Source organism: Ranitomeya variabilis, chromosome 4 (assembly GCF_051348905.1).
Source record: "Ranitomeya variabilis isolate aRanVar5 chromosome 4, aRanVar5.hap1, whole genome shotgun sequence".
Classification (NCBI taxonomy): Eukaryota; Metazoa; Chordata; class Amphibia; order Anura; family Dendrobatidae; genus Ranitomeya; species Ranitomeya variabilis.
Genome location: NC_135235.1, coordinates 72,004,838 through 72,027,010, shown reverse-complemented (window position 1 = coordinate 72,027,010; position 22,173 = coordinate 72,004,838). Strand labels below are relative to the sequence as shown.

The following is a 22,173-nucleotide window of genomic DNA, read 5'->3' as shown; positions in this document are numbered from 1 at the left end:
TGCCTGGTCAAGAACTTGATGATGCAGTATAACTACCTTGTATCTTATTGCTGTGCTCAGTCTTGCCATGATGAATGATCTGTGACATGAATCTGTCTTGAAGAGTGTGGCTGTTCTCCACCCAGTTTTAAAGCCTCCTTCACAGCAGTTTCTGTTTCAGTTGAAGAGGTTGTCCACTACTTTATCACTGATGACTAGTGATGAGTGAACGAGCTTGGATAAGTTGTTATCCGAGCATGTTTGCGTGCTAACCGAGTGTCTTCGTCGTGCCCAAAAATATGTTTGCGTCCACGTGGCTGCATGTTTCGCGGCTGTCCAACAGCTGAAACACATGTAGGGATTGCCTAACAAACAGGAAATTCCTACATGTCTTGCGGCTGTCGAACAGCCGTGAGACATGCAGGAGCGGAGACTCGAACAATTATTCGAGCATGCTGATGTAACTCGGTTAGCACCCAAGAATGCTCCGATAACATCTTATCCAAGCACGTTCGCACATCAATATCAATGGCCAATCCTTAGGATAGGTCATCAATGTCTGATCGGTTGGGGCCCGACACCCAGCATCCCCGCAGATCAGCTGTTCTCTGTGTTTGCAGCAGGAATTGCTCAATTGCGGAGCTGCCCCATCTTCTGATAGAGGCTGGCGCCGGGTACTGCACATTAGCCCTCTATTCAAATGCATAGGAGGCGGATGTGCAGGACCCAGCCGCGACCACTATCAGAAGATGGGGCAGCTCCGCAATTGAGAAGTGCCAGCCGGCAGCCACTGACTACACATACAGTATATACTGTGCCGTATACACACAAAGTTAGTTACTCATGCATCTTACTATAATCCTACAAAATCCCTGACCTTCAGGAGTACCTAGAAGATATGATGTGGGTTCAAAGGCAGAGGTCACATCAAATACTGGTGTGATTTAGATATATGGCTTTTATTCATTCACTTGAGATTTTAATTGATAAAAATAAACTAAAGTAACCACTTTTATTTTTTAAGCATTTTTTCCACAACTGCCTGAAACTTTTGCATAGTACTGTAAGTGTTAGTAAGCAATAAAAAGGTCCAACTGAAAGGGACAACCCTGCCAACAATGACCCAAGGTAGGCGTCACAATATCCAGTGAAGAGCAGAAACCCCATAGGAAGCGTACTGTTTACTAGCATGGGTAATTAGATCAAGGAAGAAAAAATTAGGACAGCTACAAAAATATGAGATTTGTTATAATCATCAGGTTTTAAGTTTTTGACAAAATGCCTTGGACCATTTTTTTCAGTGGATGGTCCAATATTGAAGGCAAGGGCACCACATACGATAGATTTTATAATATTTTTAGGGCGAGTGTTGTACACTACAACGTATTCTCGCGTTTTCTATTTTCGAGAATTTTCAGGGGGAATAAAAGTCAGAAAAATATATTGCAGATGTAACAAAAAACACCACCAAAAACACATCATATCAGTAGTTTTTTTTTTTATGTAGAAAACAAGAAAAAAAACAAAAAAAGAAGAATCTGGAAGGAGCTCTGCTCGCAAAAAGTCTAAGAGGCCGCGCACCGATCTACGTGCAGGATAATGCAGGAGCAGGACCCTTCTGCTTCCTGAGCAGGACCCTTCTGCTTCCTAAGCAGTACACGTGACAAGAGTTTGGAGCGATCGGTGGGACCCGGACCCCACTGCGACCTATACAACATTTCATGCCCTGTTACATGTTCACAAACAAAAAAAAAAAGACGTAGACCCCCTTTTAGGTTTTTTCCCCCTCTTTCAATATGTCCTACGTGTCTGACAAGTGCTGGTTCTACACATTTTGTGAAGAACGATGGTTGCCGGACTACAGTCCTGCGGATTTATCCAGCCTGAGGCTGAACGGAGCGGTGGCGATACATATGCCTCACAAGTCAAATCTGTAGGAGTTAGGGCATGGGCAAACTTGCACAGATTCATTCTGACGGGTAAAGCGTAGCGGCGGGGAATTATTACAGAATCGATAATGTGAATATTGAATATATATTCGTATATACAGAATAAATACAGTATTATTTTGTCTGTTTTTTTAATCTATCATTGCTACACAGAAAACCTTTTTGGAAAGAAAACTAACATTCATCACATATCCCTATACCCCTGACTATTGCTGAAAACTAAGCAGAAACTCAGTGATCTGCAACCTGCTCCACTGCTGTTCAAACACTACAAGTCTCAGCATGTCGCAAAAACAGCCTTCAAATGCTGGAACGTCAAAAGTTGACAACTAGGAGGCATCCGCTATGCAAAAAGCAAGTTTACCTCCCTGCGTGCCGTTGCTGGAGTTATCGGTACCTCCTAGATGGAGACGAGAACAAAACAATAACCGTTCCACTGAAACAAAATGTAGCTGCGATATAGAAAAGCACGAGAAAGCGCAAATATCACCAAGTCTGATGTGCTGCATCTAAAACACATCGTCCAATATCAATCCATTGGCTAAAAACATAGAAAAAAACGCCAAAAGCAGCATCTGTACTCAAGCGTAACAGCACAGAAAGCAAATGTCAGAAGTATAAGTCTCAATTACTCCTTAAAACTGAGGGGGCACAGGTCCCTACACCGGCCAAGCACCAGCATAATGTATCCACGAGGTGGAAAGAGACTGGAAGCTTTTGTCCTGCCCTAGGTAAGGAGCGATTAATATCGCTGGGTTGGCGCCCGGTGAGAAGAAGTGAAGAAGGTCACTGCCATTTGCGCAGAACATCGAGATCCTGTTTAGATTTCTTTGCTTTTCGAGCTGAACATTCATGATTCTCGCTGGCACACAATTACCCGCCGGCTCCAGGAATAGCAGGCTTGTGTTCTTCTAAGGACTTGATCAGAAACCAAATCCTGTCTGTGGTGCGATCTCGGGCAGCGGACAGTGTGTACCTGTGTCTGCCGCACGGGGAGACATAATGGAGTCTCAGGACGTCAAGCTATCGTGATTAGGTGCTGGCGGTGCTGTATAGGTCTGAACCCGTTATATAGGGTCAAAGAAAAATGAGGCTATGAAAAACACTAAGAGCTTTCCTAATAGTCTGCTGTGACGCGCCCCTATCCTTGTGCCTGCATGGTGTGTTGGTGCAGTGTGTGGCCCCTCTTCTGACCTGGCTTACGGTCGGCTTGTCAGGCGGGTCCTGGTGAATGGTCGTCTGATAGCGCTTATACACTTGGTAAGACTCTTGAAACGTCATTTTGAACAGGGAGCTGGGAGGACAGGACCGCACAAGTTTCACCTTCAAAATGGAGCGGAAAAAACACAGCAGTTACGGCACCTACAAATACTAGAAACACCGGACACCCCAGAGAAGGACACCAGCGCGCCATAACCACAGTGCAATGAAAGATTACATATAACGCTGCTGTATTGGAAAAAGAGATGATAAATAGGTTGACTGGCCATAGACAGCAGCGGCGTATTGCTTGGATTCGTCGCCAATATCCGGTGGGTAGAGATCCGACCCCTGGCGATATGTGGAGGAGCACCAGAAAAGGTCTCCCACGGGCTCTGCTTCGCTTTCTTAGGCCACCAATTATAGGCAGGGTGGATAAAAATCAATGTTTTTTTAAAAAAACCAAAAAAAATCGGATTTTTTTGATTTAAATCGGATTTTTTTCAATAAACTGCTTTTTGAGGAAAATATTTTACCATCCAAAGGTTCTTCCATCATGAGATAAAGCTGAGTTGTTTAACTCAGTAGAATAAAGGCTGTATATGTGTAACATTCACAATGCCATGCTCTTCCAGAGGTTTCTGTAGGATGCTGACTATCCAACAAGTTTGGGCATGTCAACTGAATGGAAAAAGAAACTAAACCAAAAGTGAAACCAAGCTAGAAGTGTGGAATTAAAGGGGCAGTATGAACAAAATGTGGAGGCTATTAATAGTTTATACAATTAAGACATGCTGCTTTTAAACACCTACCTATTGCCATATAGTAAAACAAAAAAGATTTTTACTTACTTTGGGGTCCCCCCCTCACCCTGGCGTTAGATCGTTGCCCCTAGTTTCGTCCGTGTAACTATGGGCGCACATGCGCACTGCTCTCACTTCTCATTTTAATCGTGATTTATATTTAAAAAAACCTTTTGATTTAAATCAGTGATTTAAATCATGATTAAAATCATGATTTAAATCGATCCGATTTAAATAGAAAAAAATCTTTTGATTTAAATCGTGATTTAAATCATGATTTAAATCGGCGTGATTTAAATCAATCCACCCTGATTATAGGTGGCTCAGCAAATACACAAAGTAGCCCAGCGATGTCCCAATTTATAGGGATCCTGGTGGAACCCTACATACCGGATTTTGGCAACACAACCAATCAAAAGGCCACCAATGTCTATGGAGAGACGAACACGTGAAGGCAGCTTTAGATACTGCCCAATTTTAGACTTGAAGGGGGTCGTCTTTTTCAGAAACTCTTCATCCCCGGTTGCAGTTTGCTAAAAAAAAAAAAAAAATCACAACCCTTTTATTCACAGTCAAGTGTCTGGCGCTGCTCGCCGTGTCTGGCATTGGCGATGACGTCACGTCAACAGCGCGGCAGTCCAGCTCTACGGACACACTCACTGAGCTCACCGATTGGCTGCCGTGCTGATCATGTGACATCATCACAGCCAATACCGGACATCGGGAGCAGCGCCAGAGACTCCGTGCCGGACCCAGGGGCACTGAATGGAGAACGGCTTGTTATTTTACAACAGACTGCAGCCAGGGACAAAGATTTTCCAAAAAGAACATAATCCCTTTTAATTTTACTTTTTTTTTTGCAGAAAATCCTGACTACTAAAGCTTGAGATGAGAATAAATGAGGCGAGCGCTTCACATCCTCTGCCGGAAGCACGGTGCCTCTGGGATAAAAGGAGACTTGTCAGGCCGTATGAGCACATTGCTTGACAACCCCAACCTTCTCAATATGGTTGTCAGGTAGTAAGGCATTGCTACATGCTCGGTCTCAAAAAAATTTTTTAAAGTGTTAGTCGTGCATCTCTCAGTCCATATCAAGAGACAAGTAGGCGAGGCAACACAACGTCTATCGACACCGGGACGTGCGAACAATCGGCAGATGTGGTGCAGCTGTAGGACATCGGCCATTTGGGCACGCGGTTCAGCATGTATCAGACGTGACATCACCTGCCCCGCTTGCCTGTCGCTTCTGACATCTCGTAATTACACGTCAGATGTGTTGATCTGTGGGAACCTGGGTGCGGAGACCTCCACCGATCACTACAACTGCCTCTGCTCTCCACAAGAGTGATTACTAGTGTATTCATTTATAGAAAGTGTCAGAGTGGAGGGGCAGTACATGGATCTATAAAGGGGTTTGGTGGAGCAGCGAGCGTGTGTAGATCTATATAAAGTCTACAGATCCGTGCACCGCCGGCTCTGCGCTCCCAGGAGAGGCGATCCGTGCTCCGCGCTCCCAGGAGAGGCGATCCGTGCACCGCTGGCTCCTCGCTCCCAGGAGAGGCGATGCGTGCACCACTGGCTCCGCGCTCCCAGGAGAGGCGATCCGTGCACCACTGGCTCTGTGCTCCCAGGAGGGGTGATCCCTGCTCTGCTGGCTCTGTGCTCCCAGGAGGGGTGATCCGTGCACCGCTGGCTCCGCGCTCCCAGGAGGGGTGATCCGTGCTCCGCGCTCCCAGGAGAGGCGATCCGTGCACCACTGGCTCCGCGCTCCATGGAGAGGCGATCCGTGCACCACTGGCTCCGTGCTCCCAGGAGAGGCGATCCACGCACCGCTGGCTCCGTGCTCCCAGGAGAGGCGATCCGTGCACCGCTGGCTCCGCGCTCCCAGGAGAGGCGATCCGTGCACCGCTAGCTCCGCGCTCCCAGGAGAGGCGATCCGTGCACCGCTGGCTCCGCGCTCCCAGGAGAGGCGATCCGTGCACCGCTAGCTCCGCGCTCCCAGGAGAGGCGATCCGTGCACCGCTGGCTCCGTGCTCCCAAAAGAGGCGATCCGTGCACCGCTGGCTCCGCGCTTCCAGGAGAGGCAATCCGTGCTCCGCTGGCTCTGTGCTCCCAGGAGGGGTGATCCGTGCTCCGCTGGCTCTGTGCTCCCAGGAGGGGTGATCCGTGCTCCGCTGGCTCTGTGCTCCCAGGAGGGGTGATCCGTGCTCCGCACTCCCAGGAGAGGTGGGAAGAAACAAGGGAGCAGAGAGCAGCGGCCCCTTCATCATGATGATCAGTGGAATCTCAGGACCCGGGAACCCACCAATCACTGACATGTCAGAAGTATGCAAAACTACTGGTACGCTTTAACTGAAAAAAGAGAATTAGGAGGCTTAATGGATTTAGAACGGTTGGAAAAGATTAAAAAAAAAAAAAAATCTGCCTTCTTCTAGAAACAGCATTACTCTTATCGGTGTGTGATACATAGGTGACTGTGTACCTACAATATCTGCTTATTAGATGTTCATGCAAACAATGACACCTGCAGCGGCTATAAAGAATAGTGAGATAATACAAAAACAGCAATTGTAAGTTAAGGGCAATAAAAGCAAAACAGAAGATGAAAATAATGTGGGAAGAACAAGCAAATATAACATTCTGACATTACAGAAAAACAAATAATGGCACAAACTGCTAAACTATAGTGTTATAATGTGAGAGTAATAAGGCGCTGCAGGAGGCGACAACAGTGATGTGTCTATAGGAAGGAGAACATATGGTATTACACTGCCCCCTGGTGGTTAACATTGGCACCAGTAAATGACATACACTTGATTTGATCTCATACGTGTGCTGTATATGTTATGCAGATTATGCACCAAAAACTACATGCAGGGTACAATGTATGGGAATGGAATTTTGTCAAACCCCATTTTATATACTGCCGAAAAAATCCACAAAAATATGGGAATATGTTTAAGGGTGCGTGTCCACTGTTCGAATTGCCGGCGCTTTGGACGGGGCGGAAAACTCGCTCCACCCAAAGTGCTGCCCTCTTCTGTACGCTCGGTGATTCCGGATGTGTTCATTGCACACATCCGGAATCTCCGCACCCCATACATAGGACCCTGTTATTTACCTTGCGGGGACGGAGCGTCGCCTCAAGGTAAACAGACATGCTGCGTTCTAAAAAGACGCGCCGCATGTCCAGAAACGCAGGGTCACCGGATGCGTGTTCGCACGCATAGTGGAGACGGGATTTCATAAAATCACCTCCACTATGCTGTAACATCTGGACGCTGCGGGTTGAAGGCTGCGGTTGTACGCAGCGTTCAATCCGCAGTTAATCCGGCCCGTGGACACATACCCTAAGCATTCCTGGCTGCAAATTTTGGCCACACTTGATGCAAATTTTCTCAAAATGTTAATCAAAAGTTTGACATTTGCAGCAAAATTTCACAATTTCTGCTAAGTTTGAATATGGTCTAAAATCCTCTACAAAGTAATCGATCAATAAGGCCGAGTCTATACAGCGATTTTGGTAGCGACAAAATCCCTTTAAAAAGACAGAATGGCCTTCGAGGTGCCTAGCTGGGTGACAACCCATACTGAAGGTGTTATGTGGCTTTAGGCTGAGGGTATAAGGCGATTTGGTCCCAAGTGCATGGAGAGCGGCAAAAAAAAAATCACTCTACGGATCGCTGGAGAGCACCCAAGATACCCCCAGGCACCAAAACAAGCAAGATGCAAATAGATGGAATTAGTTGGATTTTTTGCACCTTGGCGGTCGGGGTTCTCAATAGCTGGCGGTTCGCTGCGTGACTTCATTGTGGGGCATTACAATGTGACGCCAGCATACAGCGATTCCTGGCCGTACAACCGGAGTCACAGCCAAAATTGCCTGGTAGTCTCAGCCTACGGCAACATTACACCTTCAATATTGGTTGCTCGACAACTCAATGGCCGCCCTGTCTATGAAAAAGGGATATTTGGTGTCCACAATTAAGTTTACGGTATTAACAAAATATTCCCAAAAAAATAGATTGCTTTTTAAAAGAACCTGTCAGCAGATTTTGCCGCTATAAGATGCGGCCAGTGCCTTTCAGGTCTTATCTACATCATTCTATAATTCTGTAGATAAGCCCCCTGGTCCGACCTGCAAGTGAAGAAAAATAAGTTATACTCACCCGGGGGGTGATCCAGTCCGATGGGTGTCGCAGGTCCGGGTCCAGCGCCTCCCATCTTCTTCATCGCTCCCTGGTATCGCGCTTCGGCGCAGTCGTATTTGCCCGGTTGAGAGCAGAGTAAAGTACTGCAGTGCGCAGGGCCTCTCTGACCTTTCCCAGCATCTGCGCACTGCAGTACTTTACTCTGCTCTCAACAGGGGAAATCAGTACGACTGCACCGAAGAGCGATACCAGGGAGCGATGAAGAAGCAGGAGGGCGGCGTCGCAAGAAGATGGGAGGCACTGGACCCGGACCTGCGACACCCATTGGACCGGACCGCCCCCCGGGTGAGTGTAATATAACTTATTTTTCTTCACTTGCAGGTCGGACCGGGGGGCTTATATACACCATTATAGAATGCTGTAGATAAGCCCTGAAAGGCAGTGGCCGCACCTTATAGCGGCAAAATCTGATGACAGGTTCCTTTTAATTTTTCTGTATCAATTTCTTATGGTTTTCATAGTGTGCTTGCAATCACTGAATGTGCCTCCTTATTATAAAGGACTAGTGGGAAAAAAAAAGTGATGTTAAGAAGCCGTGCCAACGATGGGATCATCACACGAGAGGAGAATGAAGGTCGCCATGAAATGAAAGCAAGCGGAGACTTTACAGATAGTAAATCAGAAAATTATATAAAGTTCCCATGAGGGGTTTTGGGGCAGCGTCTTACAGCTCCAGCAGAATGGATGGGATTTATAGAAAAGGGTTCGGTTTTAGATGCAGATTTTCTCTGCAGAATTTGCATTAGGTGCACTAAAATTGCAGGTGATCCACGAGAGACTTTATCAAAGTTGTGTCACAGCCAAATACCAGGAAGTGTCAAAAACAAAGCAACATGACATCAAAAAGACAACCGCAGGGTCAAAAACACAACGAGAAAAAATTACATGTAACCTAAAGCAGAAAACATCAACATTACACTAAATGCTCTTTGTGGCAACCAAAAAATTTTTATTATCCTATGTTGACAAGTTGCATTTTCGCTGCTTTTTTCTGCAAGCAAAACATGCTCTCTTGGCAGTAAAAAAGCTGCTAAAAATAAAAGGCAGTTTTTTTCTGCATTTTTCAGGTACAATTCTCTCTTGTGCATGCTGATACAGTTTAGTGCCTGTTGTTCCTAGGTTTTCTGCACCACAAACGCAGCAAAACCTGATGCCTGCATTTTTTCCAGCGTTTTTGCACTTACTCATTGCTTTCTATGGGTGGAAAAATGCTGCAAAAACGCTGCGAGAAGTGACATGCATCAATTTTCAAAAACACAGCAGTTTTCCAATTCAGTCAGAAAAAAAAAAAAAAAAACTGTGCATGAGATTTCTGAAATCTCATAGCTTTTGCTAGGACTGTAAAATGCAGCTTTTAATTTGGAGGAAAAAAAAATAAAAAAAAAAAAATCAGCAAAAACACAGCATGTGAACACAGTCTTAGGTGTCAGAACCATCTCACCCTCGTATGAAGTGGCAGAGTTTTAGTAAAGCTAGGCAGACTTGTTTTTCAGAAAGTCCGACCACAAAAAAATAGTAATGGCCGACACTATAACAGCTTTTAGAAATATTCACAGTGCACATAACATTGTTGGTTATAGATAATCTAATGACAAAGTGTAAAATTGGTGGAGAAAAGTTGATCTTGATGGACCTAGGTCTTTTTTCAACCTATGTAATATACATATTGTTTCCCAGTGTTTTACAAAAACCCTATTTAGATGCATGACATGTAGATTCTTAGTGGATTTGAAGAATATTTGGGTGCAAAAATCTTCAACTTTGAATACGTAAATGAAGCTTAAAGGGTTATTGCTGTCATTAGAAGTGAATGCCTATCTTTTACCGAGGTTAAAATTGTCGGATCGGAAAGTTGGGAGAATACAGCGGATATGCCTGACGTCTGTAGCTGTGGCGCACACCACCACTCCATTCATTTTCTATGAGATTGCTGGATAAATAGCCAAGCACTGCAGTGGGGTTTCTCCAGCAGTCCCACAGTCAATGAATGGAGTCACGGTGGTCACCACTAAACGGCATTCTCGGGATAGTTGGGGGTCATAGCAATCGGATCCCCACTCATCCGAGAGTCATCTCCTATGCAATGAAGATGATGACTTTTAAGGATGGGGGTAACCCGTAATCATTTTTACAGGAGATGACAACTCAAGAACAGACATTTACCTGTGATTGACTTTCGCAAATGAATGTTTGTGCCTTTGCGCACACTGACAACGAAAGTAACAATCAGTAAACCATCTTGTGCCGTCCTTTCCTTGCTGTGGAACCTGTGTGTATTCTCACTGATTTAAGGTTTTGCAGACAAAAAAAAAAGGGATTTCTTACCTCCAGTCTATGAGCTAAATTGTCGCTGTCTGGCACATGGATAAATTCTTCTATAGATTTGGTGCCACTTGCTTTGGGTTTTGAGGCAGTTGGGGTGACGGCCGGGTGCTCTGTCAGCGGAGTCTGATCACCCTTTTCAATCAGCATTTTCTGCAGACGCCGCTCCTTTCGGATGTCTTTGGCTTTCCGACAAGGCGGCCTAGTGGAATCGGCACCTTTACCTGATTAGTAAAATAAAATTCAGACTCCTGTAACATACGTGCTGTATGGATAGCAACAGGTCACAAACATCCTGAAAGCGTCCTGTTACATGCACACAAATGGTGGACGCAGAAGACAAATAACTGCAAATCCTTACAGCAAAAGTGAATTCATAATGGACAATTGTTCCATATTGTGGCTCTTTAATATCGCCATCTACAGGCGTCCCTGCATCACTGCACCCAGCCACAAACGCTCCATGATACTGAGGTTTGGAGGGAAGGTGCAGAAGATGCTGGAAGAGATGGGTAATGTGGCCCCAATCTCCACACACCATACTTATACTATTATTAGGGCTGGACGCCACTGGCTAAATGTGAGCAGAGAACAAGAAGAGATCCCCACGTCAACTGGGTCATGTCGACATGTCAATTCCTCATTTCTATGCACCATATTTTCTTTTGAAAAAGAAAAAGGAAAATCCAGTCCTGTTGAGCCGGACTCCAATTTTTTCTATTGTCAGCTACTTACCAATCCCTTCTGAACGGCCCCAGATGGTGGAAACATTTTCAAAAACCAGATACGCACCTCCTGTACCGGCACCCTTAATCCGTACTCAGCCCTGTGTCCCTCGCTCCAGGGTGAAATGTGAAGGCTGCAGACGATCGGCCACCAACGGGCTGCAGTGGTCAAGATGCCGATGCCAGGAGACAAGGTGCTGAGAATGGAAAAGCAGTGCCAGTCTGGGAGAGGAGTATCTTATTATTTCACCACTCTGGGCCATTCAAAAGTGAAGAAGGGGAAAATGTTTTTATTAATGATCTTCACTTGCAAAAAATGGTCATTTAACTCCACTTATCAGCTAAATGTTGTGGCCCCTGGCCCCCCCACAATCCCTTCACTGTTTAGCACTCACAGCGCCGCACATTTGGTAGTGGCAGTGCCTGGTATTGCAGCTTGCTGCTGGTCAGTTGCAGTTTAGGGGATGGCACGGAGCTGTAATACTTAATTTTAATAGTCTGTGCTGGGAATCTAATCAAGTTAAGCTCATTTTAATTAGTTTGAACTCAAACCACCCAAACCTTATGTCCCCTTAGATCAGAGGTCCCCAACCGCCGGTCCGCGGACCAGGACCGGGCCGTTGGGGTTTTTCAGCCGGTCCGCGGCGCCGCTGACAGCTACTTTAGCGGCTAAACACGCCGGTTGTACGGCCTCCATTTTGTCACACTCCAGCGCCGCAGCCTTCGTCATTCCCCCTTTGGTGGGCGGCCGTGGAGTTCGGGCGGAAGTCTCCTCCCCCTCATCCGCCACTCCCTCCTCCCATCTCCCGCTGTACGAGCAGGGCGGGCGGCTTCCACAGCCGCAGCTCCTCCCAATCCGTGACGTCACCATGTATTTCCGGAGTCACCATGGGTGAGTCATATCCGGCCTGTGCGTGAACAGCGGGCTGGGCCCCTCTGAATGAAGGTATTACCGGCGGCTGTGCAGGGTCCATGTGTGGGGAGCTGGGGTATAGATGTAGCAGTGCTGAATATTTTTTTGTTGATAGGATTTCATGAAGTGGCCATGAAACTTAATAAATAAACTCAGCTCTGCTACATCAGTAAAAAACCAATTGATTAATCATTAATCAATTGTTTTTTTACTGATGTAGCAGAGCTGAGTTTGTTATTTACTGTTTGTTACTCATGTGCTCTCAAGAGAAGTTATCGGTCCACACTGCACTGATAAAAGTACCACAAAGCTTTAGCATGAGTGTTTCATAAACCCGACAAATGAATCACTCTGTGTATGAAATCTACAAGTGACACATTCCTCTCTGCTACATCTGGCCTCATGCTAAAGCTTTGTGGTACTTTTATCAGTGCAGTGTGGACCGATAACTTCTCTTGAGAGCACATGATCAATGACTAACACAGGTCTGCTACATCCGCACCGCCGTGCCGGAGGAAATGTTATGGAATGATCAGGAAACTGTCAAGGATCCAGGGAAACAAGCCTGGTGCTCCCACTCATTCTGAACCTATGGTAAGTTGAATCACAGTCTCATTATAAATGTCATAATTATATGATAAGTATGCACTAAGCTCCATCCCTCCATAACCCCACCCCCATATGACCAAAGCCCCGCCCCTGCCCCACCCCCACCGGGCCATGGAAAACTGGTCTTGCTTAAAGCCGGTCCCTGGTGCAAAAAAGGTTGGGGACCTCTGCCTTAGATTATTTGTCGGGAGACCCCATACACATTAGATCAGGGGTCTCAATCACGCGGCACGCAGGCTCTGTAGAACTCTTGGTGAACCCTGCACCTGATCCAGGGGCCGCCGACGGCAGCGTCTTATTTCAGCTGAATGTGATTCCTTAGACGAACACTCACTTGAAATGTATTACAGCACAGAGAGACTACACAGCAATGCCAGCCGCCGACCAATCAGAGGCCAGCAGCTGACATCAGCGGGCCAGTGCAGTGGATTATGGCGTCACTGCCATGCGCCAGCACGCTGATGCCAGCTGCTGGATGGAGACTTATCTATAATATGGCGATTTATCTATAATATGGGGACCAGAATGAGGACAAGGATGGGGACATTACAACAAGAACAGGACCAGGATTGGGCATTACTCCAAGATGAGGCACATTACTACAAGAGGTTTGCCAGAACTACTATATATTGCCAATTGTAAGACAATATCACTGTACGTGGCCAATTGAATGCAAAATTGTAAAAATTAAAAGGAAAGCAAAAATAAAAAGCATGAAAAAATATTCTGCCATTAAAAATTATATATATACATATACACACATACATATATATATATATATATATATATATATATATATATATATATATATATATATATATATATATATATATATATATATATATATATATATATATATACACACACACACACACACACATATAATTATATATATTTATATATATATTTATTATATATACACATATACACACACACACACACTGAAGTTAAAAAAAAGTGCAAGTTCTTTGGGTTTTTTTTTTTTAGTTTTTTTTTATTGCCGCATCCAAACAACCCAGACTATAAAAAAAATAAACATGACAAAAATGTTCAAAAGGTGTTTAGAAAAAAAATGGTATCACTAAAAAACTTTCACTTTGTCCTGCAAAGAATGTGGACCCCTAAATTCTATTTTTTTTTCTAAATGCAGCCCCCATACCCAGAAGAGTTTGAGACCCCTGCATTAGATGGCGGGCCGAACCAACTAAAATTTGCAGGTTTTCCTGACTTTGATCTAATGCGCATGGAGGCCTTCATTTCTGGCATTCGCAATGCCCCAAAAATGTGATTCCTGACATTTAAACCTTTAGATGGCGCGTTGTTTTCTCTAATCCTGGCCACCACAGCCCGATTGTGACCAACATGACAAGCGCATGGTACGTTTTCCGCAATCCATGTTATGTCATGGTAAGCCCAAGGAGTTAAGAAACTTTGTCAAAACTGAAGTTGGATAAGTGACTGACGTGTTTATTCCGCCACAAACGCCTCCATCAATGAGAAAACGTAACCGTTCTGGACACCGCATATATCTAACCACCATGTACTCAGGAGAGCGGCCCCAGCCCCATTCATCACGGGTCAGTATAAACCCAAAAATGAGTAGGGGTCCAGTAATCTGGGCAGGAAAGGAACCTTTACTACCACTAATGTGGTACCTTGCAGCGGCACCAGCGCAGTTTCTATTATTTTGCTTGCATGCATGTAATATCATAATATCTGGCTTTCTTAAGTCATTGGTTCACACGCAAGAACGGAACCAAACTTAAAGGGATGTTATTATTTTCTCATATGTGCTGGAAACACCGCTTCAAGTCACTTAAGTATATAATTATTATCAGTGTCAGCTGTGATTAAAGGGGTTCTCTCAGTTTTAATTTTCAGAAGTGGCCCATGGCTTTCTGCTTGCTGTGAGGTGGTGTGCTCGTAAATGAACGGAAATCGGACCAGCTGCATTTTCGCTCTGCTAGCCCAAATTGTGTGCTCTTAAAAGCTGCCAGTAGAGGAAGAAGCCACTCAGCAACATCTAGGAGCGCTGGGACACGAAAGCTAAATGAATGTAGCAAGGTTCAGGGCAGCGCTTACAAGATCTATCAGAAAGATCTTGCAAGCACGTGCTCTTTGACTAAGAGACCGGCCACCTCTGATAAGACTGCAGCAGTGTCCGGCAAGTATGTACCGAGGAGTAAACTAGAGAATTAAAAATCCCTCCGTACTTGAGAGAAGAGAGAATTTTTAATAACCAGGAGAGCCGGCTCTACTGGAAGGCTGAGGGACCTCTAAGGCTACGTTCACATTTGCGGTCAGCGCCGCAGCGTCGGGCGCCGCAGCGGCGCCGCATGCGTCATGCGCCCCTATATTTAACATGGGGGCGCATGGACATGCGTTGTGCTGCGTTTAGCGCCGCATGGCCGCAAGCGTTGGACGCAAGAAACGCATCATTTAACCTCTTCTGTGCTCCTGTCCCTATCAAGGGTATGAAGGACTACCTCCTGATGGTGCAGTTGGGAGGGACATCCTGGAAAACGCTGTTTTTACAACAGAAAATATATAGACATGAGAGTCCTCAGTGGTTGATACCTTTTAATGGCTAACTGAAAAGATGGTGACAAATTGCAAGCTTTCAAGACTACACAGGTCTCTTCATCAGGCAAAGACTAATACAAATTCTGAAGAATCACATTTATCCACAGCACAGAGAGAAAGAAGGCAATAGATACGATGAGTAGAATTGTCATTATGTGGGAGGGATAGACATAGATATTGGAACAGTTCATAGATAAGGAAGTCTTAATGTTTTATGGTCCTCTGACTGGGGTCTGGTTCTGTGTTGTGATGACCCCAGAAGGTCTGAAGAGCAAATTCCTTAATTGATGTAAAAAACTAATTTTGTCCTACTAAGGCCCTGGATAAAACTGAACTCTGCAGTGATATGGAACATTTTTTCAGGAGACTGCGCCTGAGGGAATATTTCAATGATACAGAAGAATCAGAAATCACTCGGACTGAAGGAAAAGGGATCCTAACAACAAAGAAGAGGTCAGACTGGACACCTCCACCTGGATGTAACCCTCATTTGGATAAATATATAGACTCCTTCAGACATTTGATAAAATCCACCATCACAGACAACAAAAAAAGACAAGCATCCAACATCAGTGCGCAGGAGAGAAAGGCCATACAGTCTCTGAAAACCAACAACGAAATTATCAAACCTGCTGACAAGGGAGGTGCAATAGTCATGATGAACACATCAGACTATATGAAAGGAGCAAACAGACAACTTATGGACACACGCTACTACAAAAAATTGGAGTTGGATCCTACACAGGACTATTACAAGGAACTAAACAAGTTAGCATCTTGTCTACTCGACGAATCCATAAGAGCCAATGACCTGATATCAGGAAGTCCAAGAACAGGGACATTCTACATGCTTCCCAAAATCCACAAATCTGGAAACCCAGGAAGACCAATTTCTTCATGTGTGGGCACCCTTTCTGAGCAGGTATCTGGATGGGTAGAGGGTATTCTTAACCCCTTAGTGACGGAGCCAAATTTTTGAAATCTGACCAGTGTCACTTTATGTGGTAATAACTCTGCAACGCTTTAACAAATCCTAGTGATTTTGAGATTGTTTTTTCATGACACATTATATTTTATGATAATGGTAAATTTAAGTCAATATGTTTTGTGTTTATTTATAAAAAATATAAACAATTTGAGAAAAATGTTACAAAATTAGCAGTTTTCTAAATTTGAATGATTATCCCTTTAATCCAGATGGTCATACCACAGCCAACCATTAATAAATAACATTTCCCACATGTCGGCTTTACATCAGCACCATTTGTAAAATGTTATTTTATTTTGTTAGCATTTTAGGAGGTTTAAAACTGTAGCAGCAATTTTTTATTTTTTCAAGGGAATTTACAAAATTCATTTTTTTAGGGACTTATCCATGTTGGAAGTGACTTTAGGGGTCCCATATATTGGGAAACCCCCAAACGTGATACCATTTTAAAAACAGTACCCCCTGACATATTGAAAACTGCTGTCGGTAGTTTATTAACCCTTCAGGTGCTTTACAGGAATTAATGCAAAGTGGTATGACAGAAATGAAAATGTGTATTTTTACCACCTAAATGTCTCTAACTTCTGAACAGATTACTAGAGCTGTCAGACTGTAAGGCCGCTATTTGGTCGTGAATTGCCATCGCAAACATCAGGACCACAAAATAATTATCTGAGGGCACCAATTTGGATAAAGAGGAAGCCCCCACACTCTGTTAACCATTTATAATGATGTAGTCACTACTGACAGCAGCATCTAAGGGGTTAAACAGATTTGGAAGGTGCAAACACTGATCGTGGCTGATACAGCAAGTTGTCAGCTATAGTGTACAGTTAACAGCTGCTGGATTGTCACCTGTATGAGGAGGCTAGTCTCTTATATCTCAGGTCAGTTAAAAGACGTATTGGCTGTCATTAAGGGGTTAAACCACTGGTAAAGGATACGCCCAGCTTTATTCAGGACACAACTGACCTATTGAACAAACTATCAGCAATAGGTCCTCTACCAGAAGGTACCATCCAGGCCACCATGGATGTGGAATCTTTGTACTCCAATATCCCACACCAGGATGGATTAAATGCCTGCCATTCTTCATGGAAAACGCAGGGACTGATGCGGATTCTGTGCAGAAACTTAAAAAATTCATCCTCACCCACAATTACTTTGAATTTGACAACAAGATCTATCTACAGCAGAATGGCACAGCAATGGGAAGTAAAATGGCCCCACAGTATGCTAATCTTTTCATGGCCAAGCTTGAAAGCGACTTTGTCCTCATGTCCCATCAGGCCCTTGGCCTACAACCGCTACAGTGACCGTCCAACATACCTTAAATGGGACAGTTTACATCCAAAACAAATAAAAAAAACTCTATTGTCTACAGCCAAGCGATCAGATACAATTGTATATGTTCCAACCCCATGGACAAACACGTTGGTCGCCTCTAAAGAATTTTTTGAATCAGGGCTACCATCCAGCCAACAACAATGAACAGAACAATTGAAAACCAAATTACAAGAGCAACTAGAATATCATGGAATCACCTGCTACATTACAAAGCTTTAGAAGTAAATAACCAGGTGCCTCTAGTGGTCACCTACAATCCAAAATGGAGGTGCTAAGGGGAGCTGCACGGAAATTACAATCTTTACTACAAAAAACAGGATTTTTTGGTTGCTTACCGTAAAATCTGTTTCTCGGAGCCTTCATTGGGGGACACAGGAACCATGGGGTGTATGCTGCTGCCACTAGGAGGCTGACACTATGCACACAAAAAGTTAGCTCCTCCTCTGCAGTGTACACCCCACCGACTGGCATTCTGAACCTCAGTTAGTGAGAAAGCAGTAGGAGAAAAACAATAAAGTTGAAAAACATAACCACTTAAACTGTAAGCATGAAAACAGTCATAGAACAACCGAAACTGAATAATATGGGAGGGAGCTGTGTCCCCCAATGAAGGCTCCGAAAAACAGATTTTACGGTAAGCAACCAAAAAAAATCCTGTTTTCTCTATCGCCTCATTGGGGGACACAGGAACCATGGGACGTCCCAAAGCAGTCCCTGGGCAGGGAGAAAAAAAAAAAAAAAAACAGACTTCCATCAGGTCAGAGGACTCACCACTGCCGCCTGCAAGATCCTTCTGCCTAGGCTGGCATCCGCCGAAGCGTAGGTGTGGACCTTGTAAAATTTGGAGAACGTGTGGATGGAAGACCAGGATGCCGCTTTGCAAAGCTGTAGGGCAGAAGCCCTGTGGTGCACTGCCCAGGAGGTGCCGACTGCCCGGGTAGAGGGAGCCTAAATCCCAGGAAGGGGAACTCTATTCTTCACCCGGTAAGCCTCCAAAATTGCCGTTCCGATCCAGCGAGCAATAGTCGCCTTGGAAGCAGGCAGGCCTCTACGCGTGCCATCAGGCACGACGAAAAGGGAATCCATCTTCCGGAAAGAGGCCGTTCTAGTCAGGTAGATCCTCACCGCCCTGACGAGGTCCAGCTTGTTCAATGATCGCTCCAGAGGAAGGTAGGACGATGTCCTCATTGAGGTGGAAGTTGGATACCACCTTCGGAAGAAAGGAAGGCGGAGGCCTCAGGATCACCTTGTCCTGATGAATAACCAGGAGAGGAGGTCGACAAAACAGGGCTGCCAACTCTGAAAAACATGCCGGATAGAAGTGATGGCCACAATAAAAGCCACATTCCAAGAAAGAAATGGCAGGGAAACCTCCCTGAGAGGCTCAAAGGGGGAACCCCTCAGAACCTCCAGAACAAGATTAAGATGGGCTACTCCTTGAAGGAAGTTCTTGACCTGTGGCCGAGAAGATAACGTCTTCTGGAAGAGGATGAAGAGCGCAGAAACCTGGCCCTTTAGGGAACTGTGATGAGGGAACAGCCGCCATCTTGGACGGGCATACTAACAGATTGGCGTGACTCCATTTTGTCTCCTGGTCACAGGTCTGCAGAGAGGAGTGCTCCTGGCCCCCACCTTTTCTCATGAATAAAGTTCCTTTTAGTATGGTAATGAGCTGAGCACAGTGTAGCAGGAAGATGGCATTTCAAAGCCTGAGTGAGGAAGCCACACCAGCAGGGGACATAGATGTGCCTGAGGGGCTTAATCAAAGCACGCATGTCAAGCGGCCACCGGATACACATCTATTATGGCCTTCCAGTCGAACCGTTTCCAACATGGAATCGAGAATTATGGACGCATCGTCCGAGGTACAGGCTCATAAAAAATATCCCCCTCGCCCTAAAGAAATTGCGCATCTGACAGTGCGACTCCCGGGTCCGCGGGAGTTCTGAAACCTGAGATATAGAGATCAGTCTCCCACAGCGACCTAATGGGTCCAGGTTTGACCGGCAGAACAAACCACATGCGCTGGTACTGCCCGGGTATTGATCCGATCACCCGGAGGGCAGTTATCCAATTTATTAGATATTGGAATAAATCTTGCAGGGATGCAGAGGGGTGGAGATTGCTAAGCCCACCCAGCTACAGGGGGAGGGGCACAGCAGGGTTAAGAGCTGGGACACTTGGAGACTGGGCCAGAACAGAGGAAGATGACTAAGGAACAGGGCATATGCCAGCCAGAGGGGAGCAAGCACACGCTTTCTGGGGGCTGCCCGGCAACTAAGTCTTGGACCTGCGGAACGCTGAGCCCCCCGGATTCCACAAGCGACCTTCAACCTGGTAAATTGACCTCCAGCTTTATACCTCTAAGCCTTGTATTATTGTTATATTTTACTCTGACTCTTGATATATTTTTACTGTATATTTTTGTAATTACCTAGTGTGCCCTTAAGGCAATTAAATCAAATTAATTTTGGGCTGATCCTTTTACTCTGATTGCGAATCTTAGAATACCCGGTGTGGGTAACGGGGCAGTCTCCCCGGCGGCCATTTGCTCTAGGTGCAGTTCCCTTACTGACCTGAGAGACAAAGGGGGCGCCGGAGAGCTGTGCCTGTGTAGTGACGTCACGGATTGGTGACGTCGGAGGAACTGGGCTTCCTTCACAGGAACTAAGGGCAAGGCCCGCATCCAGTCCTGCCTGAATGAAGGCCAAATTGGAAGGAAGAAAAGGACATATGTGGAACGCAGTTGGACTCGCACCAACGGAAGTAAGCCTTCCAGGTACGATAGTAGATCTTGGAAGACGAAGGCTTCCTAGCCTGGATCATAGTATGAATCACCCGATCCGAAAGGCCGGACGCTCTTAGAACTGCGGTCTTAACTGCGGTCTTAACAGCCACGCCGTCAAACTGAGCGACCGAGAATTTGGGTGGCAGATCGGACCCTGAGACATCAGATCGGGTCTGTCTGGAAGCCGCCAGGGGACGTCCAAGAGAAAGTTGACGATCTCCACAAACCAAGATCTCCTGGGCCAATGCGGAGCGATCAGAATGACCGGCACCCCTTCCGCCTTGATCTTTTTCAACAGCTTGGGAAGCAAGGGCAGGGGTGAAATAGATAGGGGAGCACGAACTGCAACCAAGGAATGGCCAAAGCATCGACGCCCACTGCGAGAGGATCGCGGTACCTGGAGACGAACCGAGGGACCTTCCTGTTCATTCGGTACGCCGTGAGGTCCACATCCGGAGTCCCCCATCGAAGACAAATCTGATGGAAGACCTCTGATGGAAGGACCATTCCCTTGCAGCTGAGGAAGTCGGCGGCATAATTGTCTACGCCGGGGATATGCACCACGGATATCACAGGGACCGTTGCCTCTGCCCAGAGGAGGATCTTGGATACCTTGGCCAAGGCCAGAGAACTCCGAGTCCCCCCCTGGTGGTTGACATATGCCACTGCTGTGGCATTGTCCGTCTGGATTCGAATTGGCAGACCCCTGAGAATCCTTTCCCAGTGAAGAAGAGACAGAAAGATGGCCCGAATCTCGAGGACATTGATCGGCAGAGATGACTCCTGCGCCGACCAACAACCCTGAACAGTCAGGTGACGAAACACCGCACCCCAGCCGAGAAGGCTGACGTCCGTCGTCACCACCTGCCAGTGAACTGGAAGAAAGGACCTGCCCTCGGAGATGAGGGGTGACGTCAGCCACCAGTTGAGGGACCATTTGACCCGGGGCTAAAGCCGAATCGGGCGATCCAGGGAAAGGACAGACCTGTCCCACTGTGAGAGAATAGCTTGCTGAAGAGGTCTTGAGTGGAATTGCTGCCAATGTGGCAACCATTCTCCCCAGAACCTTCACGGCTGATCGGTGATCGGAAGGAGGGAAGCCGAGGACCCTGGAGCAAGCAAACTTCCCGACGAAGAATGGTTCTCTTGTCTTCGGGAAGGAATACTCTGGTCTGACGAGTGTCGAAGAGCATGCTCAGAAACAAGGCAGGACTTTTTCCTGTTGACCAGCCACCCCGAAGCGGGATAGGGCATCGAGGACGATAGACAGACTTTCGTGAGCCTGAGAAAAGGACAGAGCCTTGATGAGAATGTCGTCAAGATACGGAAAAGTATCAGGCCTCTGATCCTCAAGATGCCTATCAGTGCTGCCATGATCTCCGTAAAAACCATGGGAGCAGTTATGAGACCGAACGGCAGGGCGACAAACTGGAAATGCTCCTGATGTACTGCAAAACGCAGGAATCTGTGATGTCCCGTAAATATCGGGACATGGAGATAGGCATCCTGGATGTCTATGGAGCACAGAAATTCCCGAGCCTCCATGGAAGCAATTACTGAACGAAGGGATTCCATCCTGAAGTGTCTCAGACGAACCCTCTTGTTCAGCAATTTGAGATCCAGAATGGGACGAACCTTGCCGTCTTTTTTTGGTACCAAAAACAGGTTCGAATAGAAACCTGTGAACCGTTCCTTTTCTGGAACGGGAACGATCACCCCAGACTTGAGGAGGGATGCGATGGCTACAAAGAAACCC

The 22,173-nt window shown here is 46.0% G+C and overlaps 1 protein-coding gene across 8 annotated transcripts in view; it reads right to left on the bottom strand.

Moving 5' to 3' along the window:
* ATE1 (arginyltransferase 1) overlaps positions 1-22,173 on the bottom strand; it is a 134,276-nt gene that overhangs the window by 84,614 nt on the left and 27,489 nt on the right. For 4 of the 8 annotated variants that reach the window (XM_077258707.1, XM_077258709.1, XM_077258708.1 and 1 more), the window contains exons 6-7: positions 10,468-10,688; positions 3,123-3,251 (exon numbers count right to left, since the gene is read on the bottom strand). In XM_077258707.1, the coding sequence (XP_077114822.1) occupies positions 3,123-3,251; positions 10,468-10,688 (350 nt within the window). The remainder of the gene's footprint in view (positions 1-3,122; positions 3,252-10,467; positions 10,689-22,173) is intronic. The other 4 variants (XM_077258710.1, XM_077258714.1, XM_077258713.1 and 1 more) reach the window with 1 other exon arrangement.